The sequence below is a fragment of the Xenopus tropicalis genome, chromosome 6, assembly GCF_000004195.4.
Source record: "Xenopus tropicalis strain Nigerian chromosome 6, UCB_Xtro_10.0, whole genome shotgun sequence".
Classification (NCBI taxonomy): Eukaryota; Metazoa; Chordata; class Amphibia; order Anura; family Pipidae; genus Xenopus; species Xenopus tropicalis.
The window spans coordinates 59095866-59115774 of record NC_030682.2 but is presented as its reverse complement, the minus strand read 5'-3'; the positions used below and the strand labels follow the sequence as shown (position 1 = coordinate 59115774).

The 19909-nt window shown below is 35.8% G+C and overlaps 1 protein-coding gene across 1 annotated transcript in view; it reads left to right on the top strand.

Annotated features, from left to right (window-relative positions):
* adcy1 (adenylate cyclase 1 (brain)) overlaps nt 1-19909 on the top strand; it is a 97674-nt gene that overhangs the window by 63939 nt on the left and 13826 nt on the right. The window contains exons 7-14 of the mRNA XM_002933415.5: nt 2705-2846; nt 4774-4929; nt 6247-6441; nt 8774-8871; nt 10630-10714; nt 12118-12207; nt 15068-15324; nt 19150-19276. Coding sequence (XP_002933461.1) covers nt 2705-2846; nt 4774-4929; nt 6247-6441; nt 8774-8871; nt 10630-10714; nt 12118-12207; nt 15068-15324; nt 19150-19276 — 1150 coding nt within the window. The remainder of the gene's footprint in view (nt 1-2704; nt 2847-4773; nt 4930-6246; nt 6442-8773; nt 8872-10629; nt 10715-12117; nt 12208-15067; nt 15325-19149; nt 19277-19909) is intronic.

Here is a 19909-nt window from a genome sequence, read left to right as displayed (position 1 = left end):
AATATCAGTGTATTAAACCACTCATTTGTTTTGCCTTGTTGAACAGTGGTTTTGATATAAAGTTGCATTAAACCCGCAGCGCTTATTCTCCATATTTAACTCGCTACTTCATCCTTCACCTAATGAATCAGTCATATCTGGACACACCCCCCAGGACTTTGCTGACTTCTTTAAAAGCAAAGTCGATTCTATCCGCAATCAATTTTCCCAACCTTCAGATACCGGTAATCTCAACCTTCCTAAATCTCCTCTCTCCGTATTCAGCTCCTTTAATCTCGTAACAGAGTCTGAAGTTTCTCAGCTTCTCCGATCCTCTCCGCCTACTACCTGCTCGCTGGATCCTATGCCCTCATCCCTACTAAAACAGTGTGCCCCTGCCCTTACACCAGCTCTTCAACATATTCAATTCCTCTCTGGCTTCTGGTACTTTTCCCTCTCTCTTCAAACAAGCCTGTGTCAAACCCATTTTAAAAAGGCTACGCTGTACCCGTCCTGCCTTTCTAACTACCGTCCCGTCTTTCTCCTGCCCCTAGCCTCTAAACTCCTGGAACGTCTTGTCTTTTCTCGTGTCACTAACTTCCTCTGCACCCATAATCTGCTGGACCCTATGCAGTCTGGTTTTCGGCCTGCGCACTCCACTGAGACAGCCCTATGTAGAGTGGCAAATGATCTCCAGACTGCCAAGGCCAAATGATGCTACTTGGTCCTCATTCTCCTAGACCTTTCCTCTGCTTTTGATACTGTCGACCATTCTGTCCTTATGCAAATTCTATATTCTCTGGGTATCCGGGATCAAGCAGCATCCTGGTTCTCTTCCTATCTCTCTAACCGCTCCTTCTCTGTCGCTCTTGCTAACAAATCCTCTACGCTGGTTCCGCTTAGTGTGGGGGTGCCTCAGGGCTCTGCGCTTGGTCTCTGTACTATTCTCCCTGTACACTCTCTCTTTGGGAGACCTTATTTCTTCTTTTGGTCTTAAATATCACTTATATGCAGATGACATCCAGATATATTTAGACACCCCTGCACTAACCACTGATGTTCAAACCCAGATTGGTAACTGCCTCCAGGTCAAACTTAACCTAGCTAAAACAGAGCTCATGGTCTTCCCGCCCAAACCTGGCCCTCCTCCTCCTTTCACCATCACTATTGATGGCACGACCATAAACCCTGTAAATTATGCACGCTGCCTTGGGGTTATCTTTGACCAGTCACTCTCCTTCTCTAACCATATTAATAACACTGCCAAAACCTGCCATTTTTTCCTCCGCAATATTGCCAAGATACGCTCCTTTCTTTCACAAGTAACAGCTAAAACACTAATCCATGCCCTTATCCTTTCCCGCTTAGATTACTGCAATCTCCTACTAACCGGCCTCCCAGACTCCCACCTCTCTCCCCTGCAATCAATTTTAAACTCTGCTGCCAGGATCCTCCTGCTCTCTCCTAAGAGGGAACCTGTTCAGCCTCAATTAAGCTCTCTTGCATGGTTGCCTGTTAAGCAAAGGATAGCTTACAAAATCCTTCTGCTGACATTCAAAGCCCTTCACTCGTCTGCTTCTCACTACATTACTTCACTGGTCTCCCTGCACATTCCTGGTCGTCTCCTCCGCTCCTCTCAGAGCCTCCATCTTTTTACACCATCCACACCCACTGCGCTCTCTCGTCTTAAACCTTTCTATCTCGCTGCTCCTTACCTCTGGAACTCTATCCCTGAATCCCTCTGTAGGGAAAACTCACCCACCCTCTTTAAGAAAAAGCTCAGCTGTTACCTTCTGGAGCACTAAGACATTATTTTGCCTAGTCCTGCGCTTAAGGGCAAATGCCCATACCTGGTGCACTCTTACCTTCCAGTTTGTGCCTGTATGTTACCCAACCACTTAGATTGTAAGCTCTACGGGGCAGGGACCTCCTTCCTACTGTGTCTCATACTACATGGCACATATATATATATATATATATATATATATATATATATATATATGTATATACATACTGTATATGTATTTATTGTATTTATTTATTATATCACTTGTCCTCCCTGTGTGTAATTTTGTATTCTGTGAGATTGTACAGCGCTGTGTACCCTTGTGGCGCTTTATAAATAAAGTTATACATACATCTAAAATTCATGCTGTAAACCAAGATGTAGATTCTGTTGTTAAACCATTATTAAGGTCAAGTTGACCCACCAGTTAACACAATTTATGGGACACTTAACCACCCAATAGTATCAAGGATGAGGAGGATGTTTTTGTTTTGACCTAAAGCAATAGATAATCAAAATAGATAGCCATAGATAATCAAAATATGAATGATATAAGAACAAGTATATAGTTTACAATGTAGAAAAGGAGGAAACTGGACCAAGCAGGAAGTTCTTTAAATTAACTTATTAACACAACATTTTTCTGGACTCCATGAACTACGACTTACTAGGCCCCCAGCAAAAAAATATTTGGTGGAGGGGGAGAGTGATGTGCAGACTCAACAATATTCACGATATGGGGTTTGGCAAATTTCTTTTATTTCTGTGCACAATTGCACATTTGTCATTCTAACAATCGAAAAATAATTCTGATGTATGAATTATGTATATTTTCTTTTAACAATTCCCTGTTGTGACCACTTTACATCAATTTGGATGGAAGAGACACACATGGACAAAGAATACTATCCTTTAAGTGTTTTTATCTTAATTCTTTAGGAAGGTTCACATAACTAAGAACACCTTAGAGTGCCTAAATGGAGATTATGAAGTTGAACCTGGATATGGCCATGAACGAAACAGTTTCTTGAAAAAGCATAATATTGAAACATTTTTCATTGTGCCATCTCATCGAAGGAAGGTAAGGATTTTCTAAAAGTATGTTTAGCATTTTTTGCTAATTTAGTAGGATATTCTACGGTTTAAGGTTTGATTGATTTTTGAGTAGAAAATACAGACAGTGTTAGAATACATTATAATCATTTTTAATTTTTATCTAGTTTTATCTAGTTTAATACTTAATCAGATGCCCTTTATTGTTACAGCTGAATACTTTTGCCCAAGAAAATGTAGTATTGCAGTATGCACTTGGTCAATCATAAAAAAAAGAAAAAGAAATAAAGGAAAATAACAAATTTACATACAGGCCACCTAGTTAATACATATGTTCAATTTGGTGATTAATGAGAGAGAAGGCTGTTAGTGTGTTGTATGGCAACACATGTTTTAATTACTTTGTAAATTTGTACAGATGATTTTACTGATTCTGTGTTTTTTTATTGATGGAGGTGTGATAAATGTGAGACATATTCATTGGAATTTCAAAAATGTATTCGGTTAACTGAAACATATTTAGGAAAAAAATTGAGTAGGGGATTATATGTGCTACACCTTTTTTCGGAGTTCCTATTTTCTTGGTTTTTATTGATAAATGTGTGTTTATGATATGGTTAAATTATGATTATTTAGAAAGAAAATACCTCTCTATCATCTATTTAAGTTAAGAAAGCCATGTAGGTCTATAATTAGTTTTTAATATGCTGTCTAGGACAGCACCAGGTTGAAATATGCTCTTGAAGCCACATTGAAGAGGTGAGGTGTATTGCAGAAGAGAGTGCGGTGCTGTAGCAGCAGCAAGAGAGTGTTATCACTCAGTTTTTTTTAAGCATAAAAACAGTAGCAGAACATATAGAAAACAAATTTATTTATTTATAATATGGTATGAATAGTACTTTGGTACTTTGCTGCTATATACTTGATTATTGGTATGATGAACAAAACAGCATTACTTAATGCTGGCTGCAATAGAAATGCAGACTCTTCTAAACAAGGTTATTGACAGAGTATTTAGAGTTCTGTAGCAGGGTAGGATTTATTTGTGATGTATAATTGCAACATGGCACACTTGAACTTTGAAATAAATAGTGTCCTTCTGCAATGTTGCATGTGAGATATATTGCACCATCAATGCTAGCTTGACCTCTGTGTGTCTGCTTATGTTAATTAAGATTAGGTCAGGTTGGATATTTCTCACCTGACATGATGTAAGCAGAATGAGCATCAGGGATATGTATCTTGTCAAGAAGAAATATGATGCAAATAAATCATTTTGGTTTGAGAGTTATTTCTTTCTATTTCTTGATCCATTACTACCAAACTTTCAATATAAACTTCTGAATGTTCATTCTAAATATACAAAAAAAATGTTTGTTCTAAGTGTTGACATTTTTAGGGTTTAGCTGTCTTAAATATCACATTTTACATTGTGATGTGTTGTATTTCAAACTATGTTTTAGAATTAAAATATTGTTATTGAAAAACATGAATGTTTGAATGTTCACAGTTATACTGAACATATTGTAATTCATAACCAGTTTCCTTGTAGAGGTATGGGATCCATTATCTGAAAACCCATTATCCAGAAAGCTCTGAATTACGGAAAGCCTATCTCCCATAGACTCCATTTGAATCAAATAATTCACATTTTTTAAATTGATTTCCTTTTTCTCTGTAATAATAAAACAGTACCTTGTATTTGATCCCAACTAAGATATAATTAATCCTTATTGGATGCAAAACAATCCTATTGGATTTATTAATATTTTACTGATTTTTTAGTAGACTTAAGGTATGGAGATCCAAAATATGGAAAGATCCCTTTTCCGGAATACCCTTGTTCCCGAGCATTCTGGATAATGGGTCCTGTACCTGTAGTTGAAAATAAAACAACCACACCTTTTTGGTAACAACATTTTAAAGTCTTGTAATGTGTTTATATTTTTTACCAGATTTTTCCAGGATTAATTCTTTCTGACATAAAACCTGCCAAAAGGATGAAGTTTAAGACAGTCTGCTACCTATTAGTGCAACTAATGCACTGCCGTAAAATGTTCAAAGCTGAGATTCCATTTTCCAATGTAATGACCTGTGAAGATGACGATAAGGTAACCAATGTCTTTTTATTCATTGTATTTTAAAGTGGCAAACATGCGGTTAAAGGAATGGGTTTTTGCTGGTGTTCGACAATGTGTATTTCCTTTAGATTATATACATTTCCTATAGAGAAGGTTTAAATAACTGTGTTAGACATATGAAATGCCTATATTTTTTATGATAAACATATTATAGGACACAATTAGCTTAATAAAATTATTTAGAGGTGTGGTAGACAGTACTCCTTTTACTTTTAGCTTTTGCATTCAATGTATAAGTAAAGGTAAAATAAAGAATAGTTTACTGAAAAATATTACACTTTTTCCATCATGTAACTTCATCAATAGCATACCCTCAATAAAAGCTCATTAGAAAATGTGTTAGAATATGTAACTTGCTGTGGTAAAATGAAGGATTTAACATCAGTGTTCTATCATATGTCTCAGGTAGAGAACCTGAGCCTGACAGTACTAGATCTTACCTACTGTGAATTGTCTCTAAATTTGTTTGACTATCTTTAAAAATCATACCCTTTTCATTAGTATTGAGATATAATTGGGAGTTTCTAATATTGAAACTTTTCATCTGCTCTCTGAAGCTTCAAGAACAGTGGATGTATGTAGGCCAGTATTTACCTTGTTTTTTATATGCACAAATCTACAAAACCAGACCCAAGGGGAATGACAATGAGCAATGTTACCTGAAGACCAATGTATACATTTTCAAATTAGTTCCAAAAAAAAAAAGACATAAAACTAAATTGAGTCAAAACTAATGAAACTTTTTTCCATGATTGCAGTGTTTTCCTCAGTCACTAGTATATTTAAGCAAAAACTCAAATAACTCAGTGTAAACAGTATAACTATGAACCAATTAACTACAATCAGTGAAAGTGTATCTTTCCAACTGTGCTTCTACTTATAAAACAATCTTGGTCATAGAACACTCATCAAACCACTTTCAGGTAAAATTAGATCTCTCCTGTTCTTTTTTTGCCATTCCTCCTCCTCAACAAAATGGCACCTGCATGCATGCTATGATTGTTAATTCCAATACTGAAGGAAACACGATTTAAAGTAAAGTTAATGACTGACATAATAGAAAATAATTTGGAACTATGTCTTAAGGTGACAGGTCCCCTTTAAATGGAAAAAATATTAATCCTTCTGGTTTTTTCAGTCTGATAGTTTATAAATCAGCCCCATAATATAGGGTCTGTTTGGAAAAGCTGAATGCCACAGAGATAGAACTGAAATAATTAAGATTACCTGAGTGCTATTAACTGTCTTTTAAAATTGTGCTTATTTTGTTTTTATTTTTTAATACAGAGGAGAGCTTTGCGGACAGCCTCAGAAAAACTCAGGAACCGTTCATCTTTTTCTACAAATGTAATACACAATACTCCAGGAACCCGTGTAAATCGTTATATTGGCCGTTTGATAGAGGCACGGCAAACTGACTCTGAAATGTCAGACTTGAATTTTATAACTTTAAAATATAAACACATTGAACGTGAACAGAAGGTAACTAAGTTATAGTTACTATAATTAAATGTTTGCCTGCATAAAAAAACTAAAGAATATTAACATCAATATCAGCATCAATATTCTGCATTAAAAATAGGCAGTAACTGCAAAAATAACTGTTATTCTTTCTTTAAAGGTAGTGAAGAGATTGAGCCCATCACTCACACAAGCAGTGATTCTTACTCAATGACTAGTACTTATGCATGCTTGTACACACTGCACAATCTCACACTGAAGCACACACAAGGACATAGATGTACTCTCGCAACCATAGGCACAAGCAATGACAGGAACTTAGATGTACTTATTGGAACTTGCAAGTACAAATTCACTCTCACACAAACAATATGCATTTTTAGAATGATGTACAGTGTATTTGTAAAAGATTATTTTTGCCAGGGTGTAGTAGTTACTGCTAATATGTAAGTAGTAGTTATGAATTTTCGAAATTAGAAAAACTTTTCTGTGTTATATATCAAATTGGTGCTAATTAGATCCCTGCCACAAATCATATCAGATCAGAAATTCTGGACTATACTGAATTTTTGTAAATCTCTATGATTTAGAGAAAGTTATTCTTTCTCTACAGAGAAGAGAGGTTAGATTAGACAGAAGTCATGAGTAAGCAAGAACCCAGTAAAAAAAGCTCAAGCATGGAGTCTGCAAAGAATATACCATGGTATAAGTATTTCTAGGAAATGTATCTCCAATGCTCTAGTAGCAAATTACAAAAAGCTTAGGTTGCAAAAACAGTTCAAGTTCTACCAAGGAGTGTTACTGAGTAGAGATGTAGCGAACTGTTCGCCGGAGAACTAATTCGCACGAAAATCGGGTGTTCGCAAGTTCGCGAACTTTTAGCGAAGTTCGCAATTTTGGGTTCGCCTTAGCTGGAGCCAAATTATGACCTCTCACCCCAGAGCCAGCAGATACATGGCAGCCAATCAGGCAGCTCTCCCTCCTGGACCACCCCCGGACCACTCCCTTCCATATATAAACCGAAGCCCAGCAGCCATTTTACATTCTGCCTGTGTGTGCTTGATGAGTTAGCATAGGGAGAGAGCTGTGCAGGGGTTTGAGGGACAGTTTAGGTAGCTTTGCTGACTAGTAATCTACTTTCTACTGCTCTGTTTGTAGCTGCTGGGGGCAGCTGTCCTGCTGATCATCTGCTGTAACCCAATAGTCCTTGTAAGGACTGCTTTTATTTTCTGATTACTGTTACTCTTCTTTTCATTGTGTACTGCAGCTCCATCTGTGTGTTGGAGACAGGTGTGCTGCTCATAGTAGTGCGCTAAGCACCAACCACACATTCACGTCATTTTTTTTTATTTGTGTTTTTTTACTTTGCTACTGTAATTTATGTAGATGCCAGACGTTATAAAGCAGTTTATTACACAAGTTTTGAAATGTAGTGTGATTTCTGCCCTTTCCAGCACAAAACGCAACACTGTGTCAACAACGTATTTTTCAGAGAAATTTTTGCCCTTGATCCCCCTCCTGCATGCCCCTGCCCAGGTCGTGGCACCCTTTAAACAACTTTAAAATCAGTTTTCTGGCCAGAAATGGCTTTTCTTGGTTTTAAAGTTCGCCTTCCCATTGAAGTCTATGGGGTTCGCAAAGTTCGCAAAAGTTCGCACTTTTTGGGAGAAGTTCGCAAACGGGTTCGCGAACTTTTTTTGTGAGGTTCGCTACATCTCTATTACTGAGGCTGCCAGGCAATTTTAGATTATTTATGCATATTGTAGGCAGTGCTGCCCAGCTATTTTCTGATTGTAGGTAATTTATCTAACCTGATTGCCAATATGTAGGACAGAAACATTGCTCTGTGTTGGCAGTAAATAAACAAATGTATTCCTAATTCATCATTTGTTACAGTTGTCTTATTCAAAGAGGGGGCAATTAAAACAAATTCACACTGTGCATCACTGCTTCCTTCTCAGTTCTGAGTCTGAGATGCTCTTTGGTGTATTGCATAAACCCTAGAAATTATTGGTATTTTTGGACCATAGAGAATTTATTTGGACTTTTGAGAAACACTTATTGCAATTACTCAGTTATCAACTGACCAGTGCATATAATGTGCACCCTGGCTGTGGGGGAGATGTATTCATTAGATATATATTCAGTATTTGACAAAGACATTGTATAGAACCTATAGACACACATAGGAGATGTTAAACATGTAGGCTTACTATAACCTTAAGTAAGTCTCCGTATTTCCCATAGACTGCTAAAAAAAAAAAAACACCTGCTAAAATACTCAGTGATATTCTTAAAATGTCTTTTGGTCATCATCTAAAGTAAATATGTTGAAAATTGTTTTCTCTTACAGTACCACCAGCTTCATGATGAATACTTCACCAGTGCAGTGGTCCTTTCTTTAATTTTAGCTGCCTTATTTGGCCTTGTCTACCTTTTGATATTTCCACAGTAAGTAGTTCTGTTGTAACCCAAAAATTGTACAAAAACTAACACTAATAACAGGGTAACAGTTTTTTAGTGCAGTTCTGTGACTGGTCATTTTGGTAAACTGCTCGCCACCTGCATTTAACTGGTATTTCTGAAAAAAGACAAGTAGCATGGAGTAGGGCAAACTGCCAGCCTTTTAGTCTGTCGTTGTAGAATTTGTAGAATTAAACAAAGAGAGTGATTCACATTTTGTTTTTGGTTCATTTACACTACCCTGACCACTTTCTAGGCTGAACAAAAAAATTTTTTTGTAATTTTGTGCCCATTGGTGGTCTGTTCATTGTTCTCCTTATTTGATAAACCTTCACATTTCATAGTACAGCTTTTAATATTAATTATTCCATTTGTAATGACCCTTATTGTATGTGCAGTGCATTTTTAAATACCCTCTAAAGTGCCTTTTTTTCTATTGTAAACAAGCTCTGATTTAATAATCTTTCCTCAAATGTATGGTAAATCATTATTTTCTTGTATTAATCTGTTTCATTACCTTGAATGTTTCCAACAACATGATATCCTGTTTATGATGGTTTCTTTTAATACTTGCCAAAAACTATGAAAAAAACGTGTTTAGATAGACATACACAATTAATTATAGTTAACAGAAGTATCAGACAAATTTACAAAGAAAACAGGAAGAAAATGTGATTTTTGACAGACACACACAATTTAATTTACATAATAGAAGCAACATAAGTATGTAGGCAACTAATGAAGGTCTGTATGGCTGTAAAAAAACATTTGCAGATGTCAGGATTCCTGTAGGAGTGTTATTAGAACATGGTGACTTTTATGTTAACATTTTAAAATGTTTATATGTTTATACAGTAGATATATAGGTAATATTGTACACCTTACTGTTATAAGGATATTAGAAGTCTCCAAGGACTTCCCAGACCATATAGATTGTAAAAGCAGGAGGCTAAAGGCAGAATACTTTTACACAGGTAACGGAACTTTTAAGTGACTTCTAATATCCTCATATTTCACAACAGGGTGTACATGATTTTATTAATTTACACAAATCACTAAGCTCCATTATAATTTACAGAATATTCAAGGCTTTGTGCACTATATATATACAGTATATACTCACACACATTTAATTTTAATTTGTATGTTTGAAAACAAATTAAAGGACATGTAAAGCCAAATGTTAGGCACCCCCCAGTGAAATAGATAGCAATAGATGCACTGGCCGATGGAAAAGCTACCTAAGCCGGCACCTCCGTACCTGAGCTCTTCATCCCTTTGGTGTTTGGAGTTCTGTGAATGTGTAGTAGAGTAGATCCTGCAGGTTTACTCCACTGCACATGCGCAAACAGGGTTTGTCACAAGAGACGCCTGTGACACCAGTCAGAAGGTAAGCAAAATGGCTCAGGCAGGTGCAAATTTATTTTAACAGGAGCACCGACAAGTGAAATAGGCTTTACATGTCCTTTAAAATCTATTTCTTTATCTTTGAAACTGTGTTTAGTTTGTCATGGTGAAGTTTAGTATCACTCCAAGACAGAGTGCTTAAATTGTACAATTAATGAATAATTAAGGGCAAATTAATACTTTAGTTCTTCACATTAAAGATCCATCCGCTAGTAGAGATTTTCAGGTGCAAATGAAATTTAATTCTCAGAAGCCATACTCAGTTTGTTAATAGACTGTCATAGTGAACATTTCTGAAAATATAAATGTTGATATAAACTAGTTTATTTTTATTTCCAGAAGTACTATCGTCCTCATTCTCCTGGTGTTCTGCTTATGCTTCCTAGTGGCTTGTATCATGTATCTACATGTCACACGAGTGCAGGTAAATGTAACCCACAGATGGGCTTCTTTTATAAATTCATATAACATATTGAAGGATGTACCTTTTCTAAAAAGATAGTGAAATAGGGTACGGACATAAACAGATACACACAGACAATGCAAACTAATAAGGGTAATGTTACACTGGAAAAATGTAATTGGCCTAGCGTTGAGATTGTCAAAAGCAAATAACACTTATGGTAGCCAATTTCCAAGGCTGACTAAACTGTCTATAAGTATTCCCTAGGTATTATATCCCCTCAGAGGGTTAAAATTTAGGTTATAAGTTGTCTCCTGTAAGGCATGGTTTCACAGATTTTTGTCTTACTTGCAGATTTTATCAAGTTTGCTGACACTACACAGTACTGTAGTACTGTAGTGCCCTTCCTAGTGATGTGGTAATGGCAGGTTCTGTTAATGCCTTTAAGAGGGGCCTGGATGAGTTCTTGATCAATCAGAATATCCAAGGCTATTGTGATACTAATATCTACAGTTAGTACTAGTGGTTGTATTTATAGTTTATGTATGTGAGTGTAAAGATTGGTAGGTGTGGGTTAGGTGTGCTGGTTTTACTTGGATGGGTTGAACTTGATGGACACTGGTCTTTTTTCAACCCTATGTAACTATGTAACTATGTAGTCCAAAATTAAACTTGTGGACTTTACCTTTATAAATTACTATTTAATCTCCAGAAGAAAAAATATGAATCCAGTCTGGATAGTGTGTCTACAGTAAATCTGTACATTCCTGCAAACCAATGTAATTGATCAGAATTATTCTCACCTGGAACCTTACCACCTGGCACCTGTAATGGAACTACACATTTAGGAGGTTATGTAATAAAAGGAACTAAGTTTGCCCGGGAGCAGTAACACATAGCAACCAATCAGGGGTACAATTTAGTGATCACCTGTTTAAAAGCAAAAATCTTGTTTACAATGGGTTACTTCTACTGGCCAAATGTTGTGTCTTTTATTATATGGTGGGTAGTATTATTAATAATAAGTGTCTAATAGGCTGTACCATTGGTACATACAATAATTATACTGGGATCCTAAAATCTCCACAAAGGCTTGCAATTCTGCTTTAAAATATGGCAAGTTGCAATGAAACAATGTATGATACTTGCTGTATAGCACATAGAAGCCTTACCAAATCTAGCTGAATAAAATAGTGCCTTTAATGCTCTGGATCCTAAATGATCTGTATCAGCCCCAATACATACATAGACTTTCTCTCTGCATGTGTGTATTGTCAGAGGCTACTTGCTTTGTTTGATATATATGAACTTTTGCTCTTACAGCATGAAGAGCACAGTAACATGTACTGTATATATGGTGTACATATAGTCAAAGATTTTATGTATCTCAAGCCTACTTTTAATTATTTACTGTTCTTTTTCAGTGCTTTCCAGGGTGCCTCACAATTCAGATTCGAACCATTTTGTGTATATTCATAGTAATATTAATTTACTCTGTTGCCCAAGGATGTGTGGTGAGTTAATAAATTGTTGTTGTTGTATTTGAAATGTAAATGCATGTTTCAGAATAGTAACACAATTGAGAAGCATTGATTTAATGACTATTTTATAAAAATAGCTTTATACCCTTAATTAAACATGTCTTTATATGTAATGGTTACACAATAACAGTTAGCAGCTTACAGCATCCTACTATATGTTTACTTTAAAACAGGTGACCATTAAATACCACCTGTGGATTGGTTGTTTAGGTTTACTAAACTTATTCAGACCTTGCAATTTTAAATATCAGAAATACAACTCCAAAACTATGTAGATATTATTTTTGTTTTGTTTTTGTACAACACTTCCTTTGTATTATGGTGCCTTTTAAGTTGTCTATGAAGATTCTCATTCATTTAGGTCATGATATACAGTATCTAGTAGAATTAAGTCTAAAACAACTGGACTTTTCTGAGTTTTTCTCATGCGAGTGGCTTCTTCTATGTATCTATCTATGTATCTTTTTACATAAGATGATACAGGTTCAGAATGCACCAGTACTTTGTGTTCAGTTAGTGTGTATTTCTTCATGCACAGTATGATTAAAGGGACAGTAACACCAAAAAATGAAAGTGTATAAAAGTAACTAAAATATAATGTGCTGCTGCCCTGCACTGGTAAAAGTTGTGTGTTTACTTCAGAAAGTCTACTATAATTTATATAAATAAGCTGCTATGTAGCCATGGGGGCAGCCATTCAAAGAAAAGGCACAGGCACATAGCAGATAACAGATAAAACACTATTGTATTCTACAGAACTTATCTGTTATCTGCTATGTAACCTGTGCCTTTTCTCCTTTTTTCCAGCTTGAATGGCTGCCCCCGTGGCTACACAGCAGCTTATTATATAAATTATAGTAGTGTTACTGTAGCAAACACACCAGTTTTACCAGTGCAGGGCAACAGTATTATATTTTTATTACTTTAAAGCTCTTTCATTTTTTGGTGTTACTGTTCCTTTAAGAAGTGTCTACTTAATTATACCATCCCAGTTACAGCCACAGTTTTAATATTTATAGTTGTAAAGCAGTTTCTGCTTGACCAGTGGAATTCATTTATGATCAACTTGCTAGATTTGTTTTCTATCAACAATTTGTTTTCTAGATTTGCTAGATTTGTTTTCTATCAACAATTTTATGGATCTTTAACTTTTGTTTTTTCATGCAAGGCTTAATTTTGAATTTGATAAAAGTATTAGCTTAAAGGGCCAGTAACACTGAAAAACATAGCAGGTTATCGCCTGGAATACTGCATCTCGATCTAGAGGAAGGGTTTCTTATTAAATTGAATGGCCCAATGTAATCATGCATGTTTGCTATTACTGTAACAATTAGAAAGCATTCTACTATATATAAATATGTCTTAACATTTATTTGTAGGGCTTTCTATCTCAAACAAAAAAATTGTATAAACCTAGGGCTATGGCATGCATTTTATATCCTCTATCCAAGCGATCAAGCAATAATTGACACAGTGGGTATTCGCATATTTGTTGTGGCAAATTATGGAAATAAATTTAAAGCAGCATTGAAAAAAAGGACCTGAGACTAAATTAGTGTTGGTTGTTAAAAAAAGTAAAAAAGAGTCCTGCTTTATAAATACAATACAATAAAAGTTAAAAATGTTTATGTACTAGATAGAAAAATACTGTCTGCAGTGCCTGTAAGTGCAGACACCTGACCAGGCTAAGAAAAGCGGATTGGCTATTTCTTGCCCTGCATTTATATGCAGGCTGAGAGCCCACCCAATGCAATGTATTGTTTTGAAATTTGACATTTATAGCTATTGACAGATCCACACTCTTTCTCCAGTGTAAGGGGTTTCGACTATCGGTGATGGTTCATGAAGTGGATTACATCAGATGCTGTATAGGCTCCCTATACATTATGTAATGCTGCATAAGACCCTTCTTTTTTTGCTTATTTGCATGTCTGATGGGTTGTTAAGGTTAGATTTTGTTTTGATTTAGTTTTTATTTTGTTCAGATCAAGACCAATGTAAATGACCATGTAAAGCAAGGAGAGTTTGCAATAGTGCTTGATGGCTGCATTGCCCTTACAGTGTTTCACTTAAAACCACTTATATGAGTTGGCATTCAGGCCTGGGAATCTGCTATATACACTACAGAACATGGTATATAGCCTAAAATGGTGAACATTTATTGTCTGTATTTTTTCATATATGATTTATATGAAAAAATATTGAAGGGTAAATCTAGTAAAGGTAAACATGTCCATGGAGTAGATACAGCTTAACCTTATCACTGGCATGATGCATGATATCAAGACAAAAGCAGTGGTCAGAAGCAAGGCACTGATAAAATTACTCAGTTGTCTTTAGATCAACAGATGGTTTGCAGTGAGTAGACTGTACAATAAATTGTGCTGAAAGACACCTAAATATGAATGCACAGTTCACTGTAACTTTACATAAATGGGGTTATGATAGATAATGACAATATATGACTACTTTTTTCATTTTCACCAGCATTGTTTTAATACACATTGGCCTCTTGATAAAGTGGAACAACTTTGAATTACATAACATTGATGATATCAGGTGCTTTCTTTAACTGGAACACGTTTTTCATCAGCAAATTTATTTGTTAGCATTTCTGCCTCATTCCATAAACAAAGAACAATTAGTAGTTGTTCAACAAACGTAACCATGAATTCATGAGTTCAGTGCTTTCACAGAGCAGCACACAGCAGTCTTGTGCATTGACTTGTCCACGTAATTCTTTTTTTTAGATTTTGAAAAATAAATCTATGATAATGCATTTAGAGTAATCCCAAAAAGGCCTCCTATGGATTATTGTTTCTTATTTTTTCAGGTTGGCTGCATGCCTTGGATATGGAGATCAAACAACAGCAGTTCCATTGTGATCATCACTCCAAAGGGAGAAAATAAAACAATGAATGAACGCCCATGTGACACAGCTCACTATACTTTTTTAAGCTGTGTTGTGGGGACATTAAGCTTGGCAATATTTTTACGTATTTCTTCCTTCCCAAAAATGGTTCTGTTACTTTTTGTTACTATTTTGTATATAGTTATTTTGGAAATCAGTGGATACAGGAAAACACTGGGGTTAGTATTCTGGTCTTATATTTTTCTGCACATTACTGTATATCAAAACAGTCATTTAGTTGTTTGAATTAATACTATTTGTTGAAGGTTTATCCAAACACTCTACTTTTTGCACTTTTGCATACTTACACTCAGTGCTGACTTATGCGTCCTACCTTTTGTCGCTAGTCGCACGCTAGTTCATCTAATAATGCTGGGACCCAAAAAAGACTGCATAAGTATGCATGGTGTGCCAGAAAATACAAAATCCCAAATATTCAAAATTGTGTCAGAAAGTGCATGCATAATTGCACTTTGCACAGTGCACTTGCAGCCATAACACCCCACAGGTGTTATCACCTGGAGCTGGGAAAAATTATTTGTTAAAACGGGTATATAGTCATTGAAGAACAAATTTAATCCTGCCTCTTCTAAAGCCCATCTGTGATATTCACCCTAGCTTCTGTTCCCCATTTCCAAAAAATGAACACTATGCAGAGAAAAGTCCAAAATGATAATCATATTAATAAGGTCAGTGGAGTATATCATTGAAGCTAGGGGAGCCAAGTTATAATGGGTAAGTGTACAGGACACACTATAAACTTTCTTATCTATTCCCTTGAGAGTGTTGGTAGTTTTAACTTCAAGGGATAAAAGGTATTTCACTGTGAAAAAGGAACCTCCATTGGTGAGGATTATATGACAGAGAAAGTGTTCAGCTCCTAATTACAGATTTTCCTATAGTTTCCATAATATAAACTACAAAATAAGTTTGTGCTATGCACATATTCCCTGGGTATCATTCATATTTGCCACAAAATAGTAAGCTTACAATGGGGGTTGAATCAACATCACCACTCTAAAGTGCATTATCTAAAATGATATGCTAAAAATATTAATGATATAAAATGTGGTGATGCATGGAACACTAACTAACTAAATTTATCATAGAAACACAGTTGATTTGCTGAGCTAATTAAATTGCAATCTATAATACATCCTATAAAGACTTAATAACGTTTTGACATTCATGGTAGTACAGAAATAAGTAAAATATATCTGGTAATCAGAGAACACAATCCAAAATAAGTTGTATTAAAACAATTGCTATTTGGAGATAATTAATTCCATATTAAACCTATAAAGAGCTAGTAAAATTAATGCCTGCCTTTCAGTACTGAACAATATGCATTGTAAATGTGGTGCTTCAGAGAAAGCTAACCTAATTAACTTGCATAAAGCAGTGGCTTCATTGGTCTAATTAAATCAAAATCTATTAAACCTATAAATAGCTAGCACAATTATGGCAATCGTAAAACTACAGCATTTGGTTTATATGGTACCATTGAGGTTACATTAATATCCAGCTGATAGATTTCATTGAAATACAACTTTAAAAGTGCTTGCATATATGCTACTGTTTAAAATTATGCCTTGCAGTCAAAGTATATATATATTAGTGCGGAATTTCAAAGCAGTTCTCAGCCTGAATAGCTAAAGGGAATCTATAACCAGAAAAAAAATCTAGGTGAATCTAGGTATTGTTTTTCTTTCATTATTTTTGGGACAATGGGAAGTGAGTATGTGTCTGTGCCATTGCATTGCTCCCAGACACTGGCAGAATTGCCTACTTGCACCCCTGCACAGTAGACAGGAGTCACACTGGTCCTCCAGGAAAAAGGAGATTGATAAAACCCTAAATAGATAATGATCATATAGGAACAAAGCCATTTATATAATAAGGCTCAGGTAGCAGAGCAGGCAATACAGAATTCAATTGCAGAAATCAATCAATTACTCAATGCACACCTACTAACCACTAAAGGCAGCAAATGGTATGTTTAACATATAATGCTCTTTATATGGAAAAAATTCACAGAACAGTAAATACAATTACAATGCATAATATACATACCACCAGTTGGACAAAATGCAATATACAGAAAAAGCAGACACGTGTGGATTAAGAAAACCCCAACGTTTCGGAACACAGTGAAGCTTTGACAGTGAGGTCAAAAAGAAGCAGCTGATGAAGAAAACCTGCTTTCTGCGGTCAAAAGGTTTCACCAGAACAGGAATGAGCACCCAGGAGCACAGCTATGAAACTGAAATGTACCACCACATCAGTGGGGTTACTATTATCTTGGGCACCATCATTAGCCCCAGGATGTTTGTGACAATGAATGTTTTAGCAGGGAGGACATTCACTGGTATGAGTGCAGCCACTGTGTGCAACTTTGTCAGTGCCTACCCTGTTGTTTTTTTTTATAAGACTATGGGGCCCATTTATCAATGTACTATTGGTTATGAATAGAAATGTGCATATTTTTCGCAACTTTTTCGTATTTTTGCGCGACAATATGTGCGACAAAATCGTATGTCGCAACGAGTACAAAAGTTCTGAAATTCATTCAAGCTTCAGTATCATGACTTTCTTTTGGCCAGTTGGAGCTGCAGAGTGCCATTGAGTCCTATGGAAAGCTTCCCAAATTTCATGACTATCGGATCGCCAGTATGTATATGGGCGTTTTAATACGAAAATTTCGGAATTTTCGGATCGTAAGTACGAAATTTTCGTATTGAAACAAAAAGATTTTTTGTGACATTTTCAATCATCAGAAATAATCGGATTTTGTGATTCGTGTGAATACCTTAGTGAATCGTGCACATTCAATTCTGTACCTATTTTTGGCATTTAATGATTTAATATATATTGTGAATTAATATTGAAGCATAGTCCATTATCTAGGTATGTTTTTGCCATCAGGAAAGATCTTTTACCAGGTTTGTGCATCCGCAGAACAGCAGTTTCTATAGGGTTTAATTTACTATGGGGCTGATTTACTTACCCACGAACGGGTCGAATGGAGTCCGATTGCGTTTTTTTCGTAATGATCGGTACTTTGCGATTTTTTCGTATGTTTTGCGATTTTTTCGGATTCTTTACGAATTTTTCGGATCCAATACGATTTTTGCGTAAAAACGCGAGTTTTCCTATCCATTACGAAAGTTGCGTAAAAAGTTGCGCATTTTGCGTAGCGTTAAAACTTACGCGAAAAGTTGCGCATTTTTCGTAGCGTTAAGTTTTAACGCTACGAAAAATGCGCAACTTTTCGCGTAAGTTTTAACGCTACGCAAAATGCGCAACTTTTTACGCAACTTTTGTAATGGATACGAAAAACTCGCGTTTTTACACAAAAATCGTATTGGATCCGAAAAATTCGTACAGAATCCGAAAAAATCGCAAAACATACGAAAAAGTCGCAAAATATTCGTTTTCAAGTCGGAACTTTTCCAATTCGGGTCGGATTCGTGGGTTAGTAAATCAGCCCCTTTGTGTGTGTAAAGTGCATGTTATTGGTAACTATAGCAATGTATGGCATGGGTTGGACAACCTGAGAAGAGCACATCTAGGCAATGATCCACTGACATTAGATACTAATACTGTCTAATACTGCGGTATAATTGTCTTAAGTTGCCTTGTGTCTATCAATATTATGTAAAATTAATATATAAAAAAATAGCTGTAAACACATTTATGTACTTTCTCATATCTAATATGAAAACAGTTGGTAAGCAGCTTGTTTAAATAGGTGAATGTTCAAAAGTTAAGCATCTTTGTGTAGTGTATGGTCACTATGCACACTTATTGGCAATGTTTCATGATCCATAATTTCAAGACAGAGAATGCAAATGCTGTACAATGTTTATGTGTGTATTCAAACAAAAAGCGTTCCATATGTGTATACAGTGCTATAGAGAAATAGGGTTTTTCCACAGTTGATATTTAACAGGTGTTACATTGTTGTATTATTTACACTGTTCTTTTTTTTTTTTTACTTTAAGGGGGGACACTTCATACATGCGAGGTTATGAACCTATTCTAGCCATTTTACTATTTTCATGCTCCTTGGCACTCCATTCTAGACAGGTGGACTTGAAGCTACGTCTGGACTACCTCTGGGCTGTGCAGGTAAAATGTACAATATGTTTAATATTTAGACAAATACATTAGGGCTGATTCATAACGCATTAACGCATAAGTGCGTTAATTTTTATCGCACGCTTTTTTGTGTTAAAATTGACGTGAAAATTAACGAGCGATTCGCTACAGTGTTACCGCATGCGTTAATTTGCGTGCCAAAATAACACTAACGCATGATTCACAAACACTTAGAAGCGCTAAATATCGCATTTGTCTGTGCGAAAATTAACATCTTGAGGCAGGCGGTAATTATAGAAAAGTACAGTTCATGAGCTTTTGGCAACACAATATGGAGTTTGCAGTGGGATTTATTCAAGTATATGTTGGCCCCAGAGTGATGTAGCCTCCAGTTTGCAGGGAAATGGTCATTTTCAGTACAGTAATTTTCCAAAAGTAATGGCATGTATGGCTAACATGCGTGCGTTTTTTCGCACGCGGCAAATATTTGTATGCGGTGCGTTGATTAGCACTCGTTCCGTCAAATACCGCACGAAAATAGTCTTCGCAACTAAAATAACGCAAGCAGCATCGCACGTAAATTAACACAAGTATGCTTTTAGTGAATCATGCGTTAAGACGCGATAAAAATTTTAACGCATGCTATAAATAACGCACGTTTTA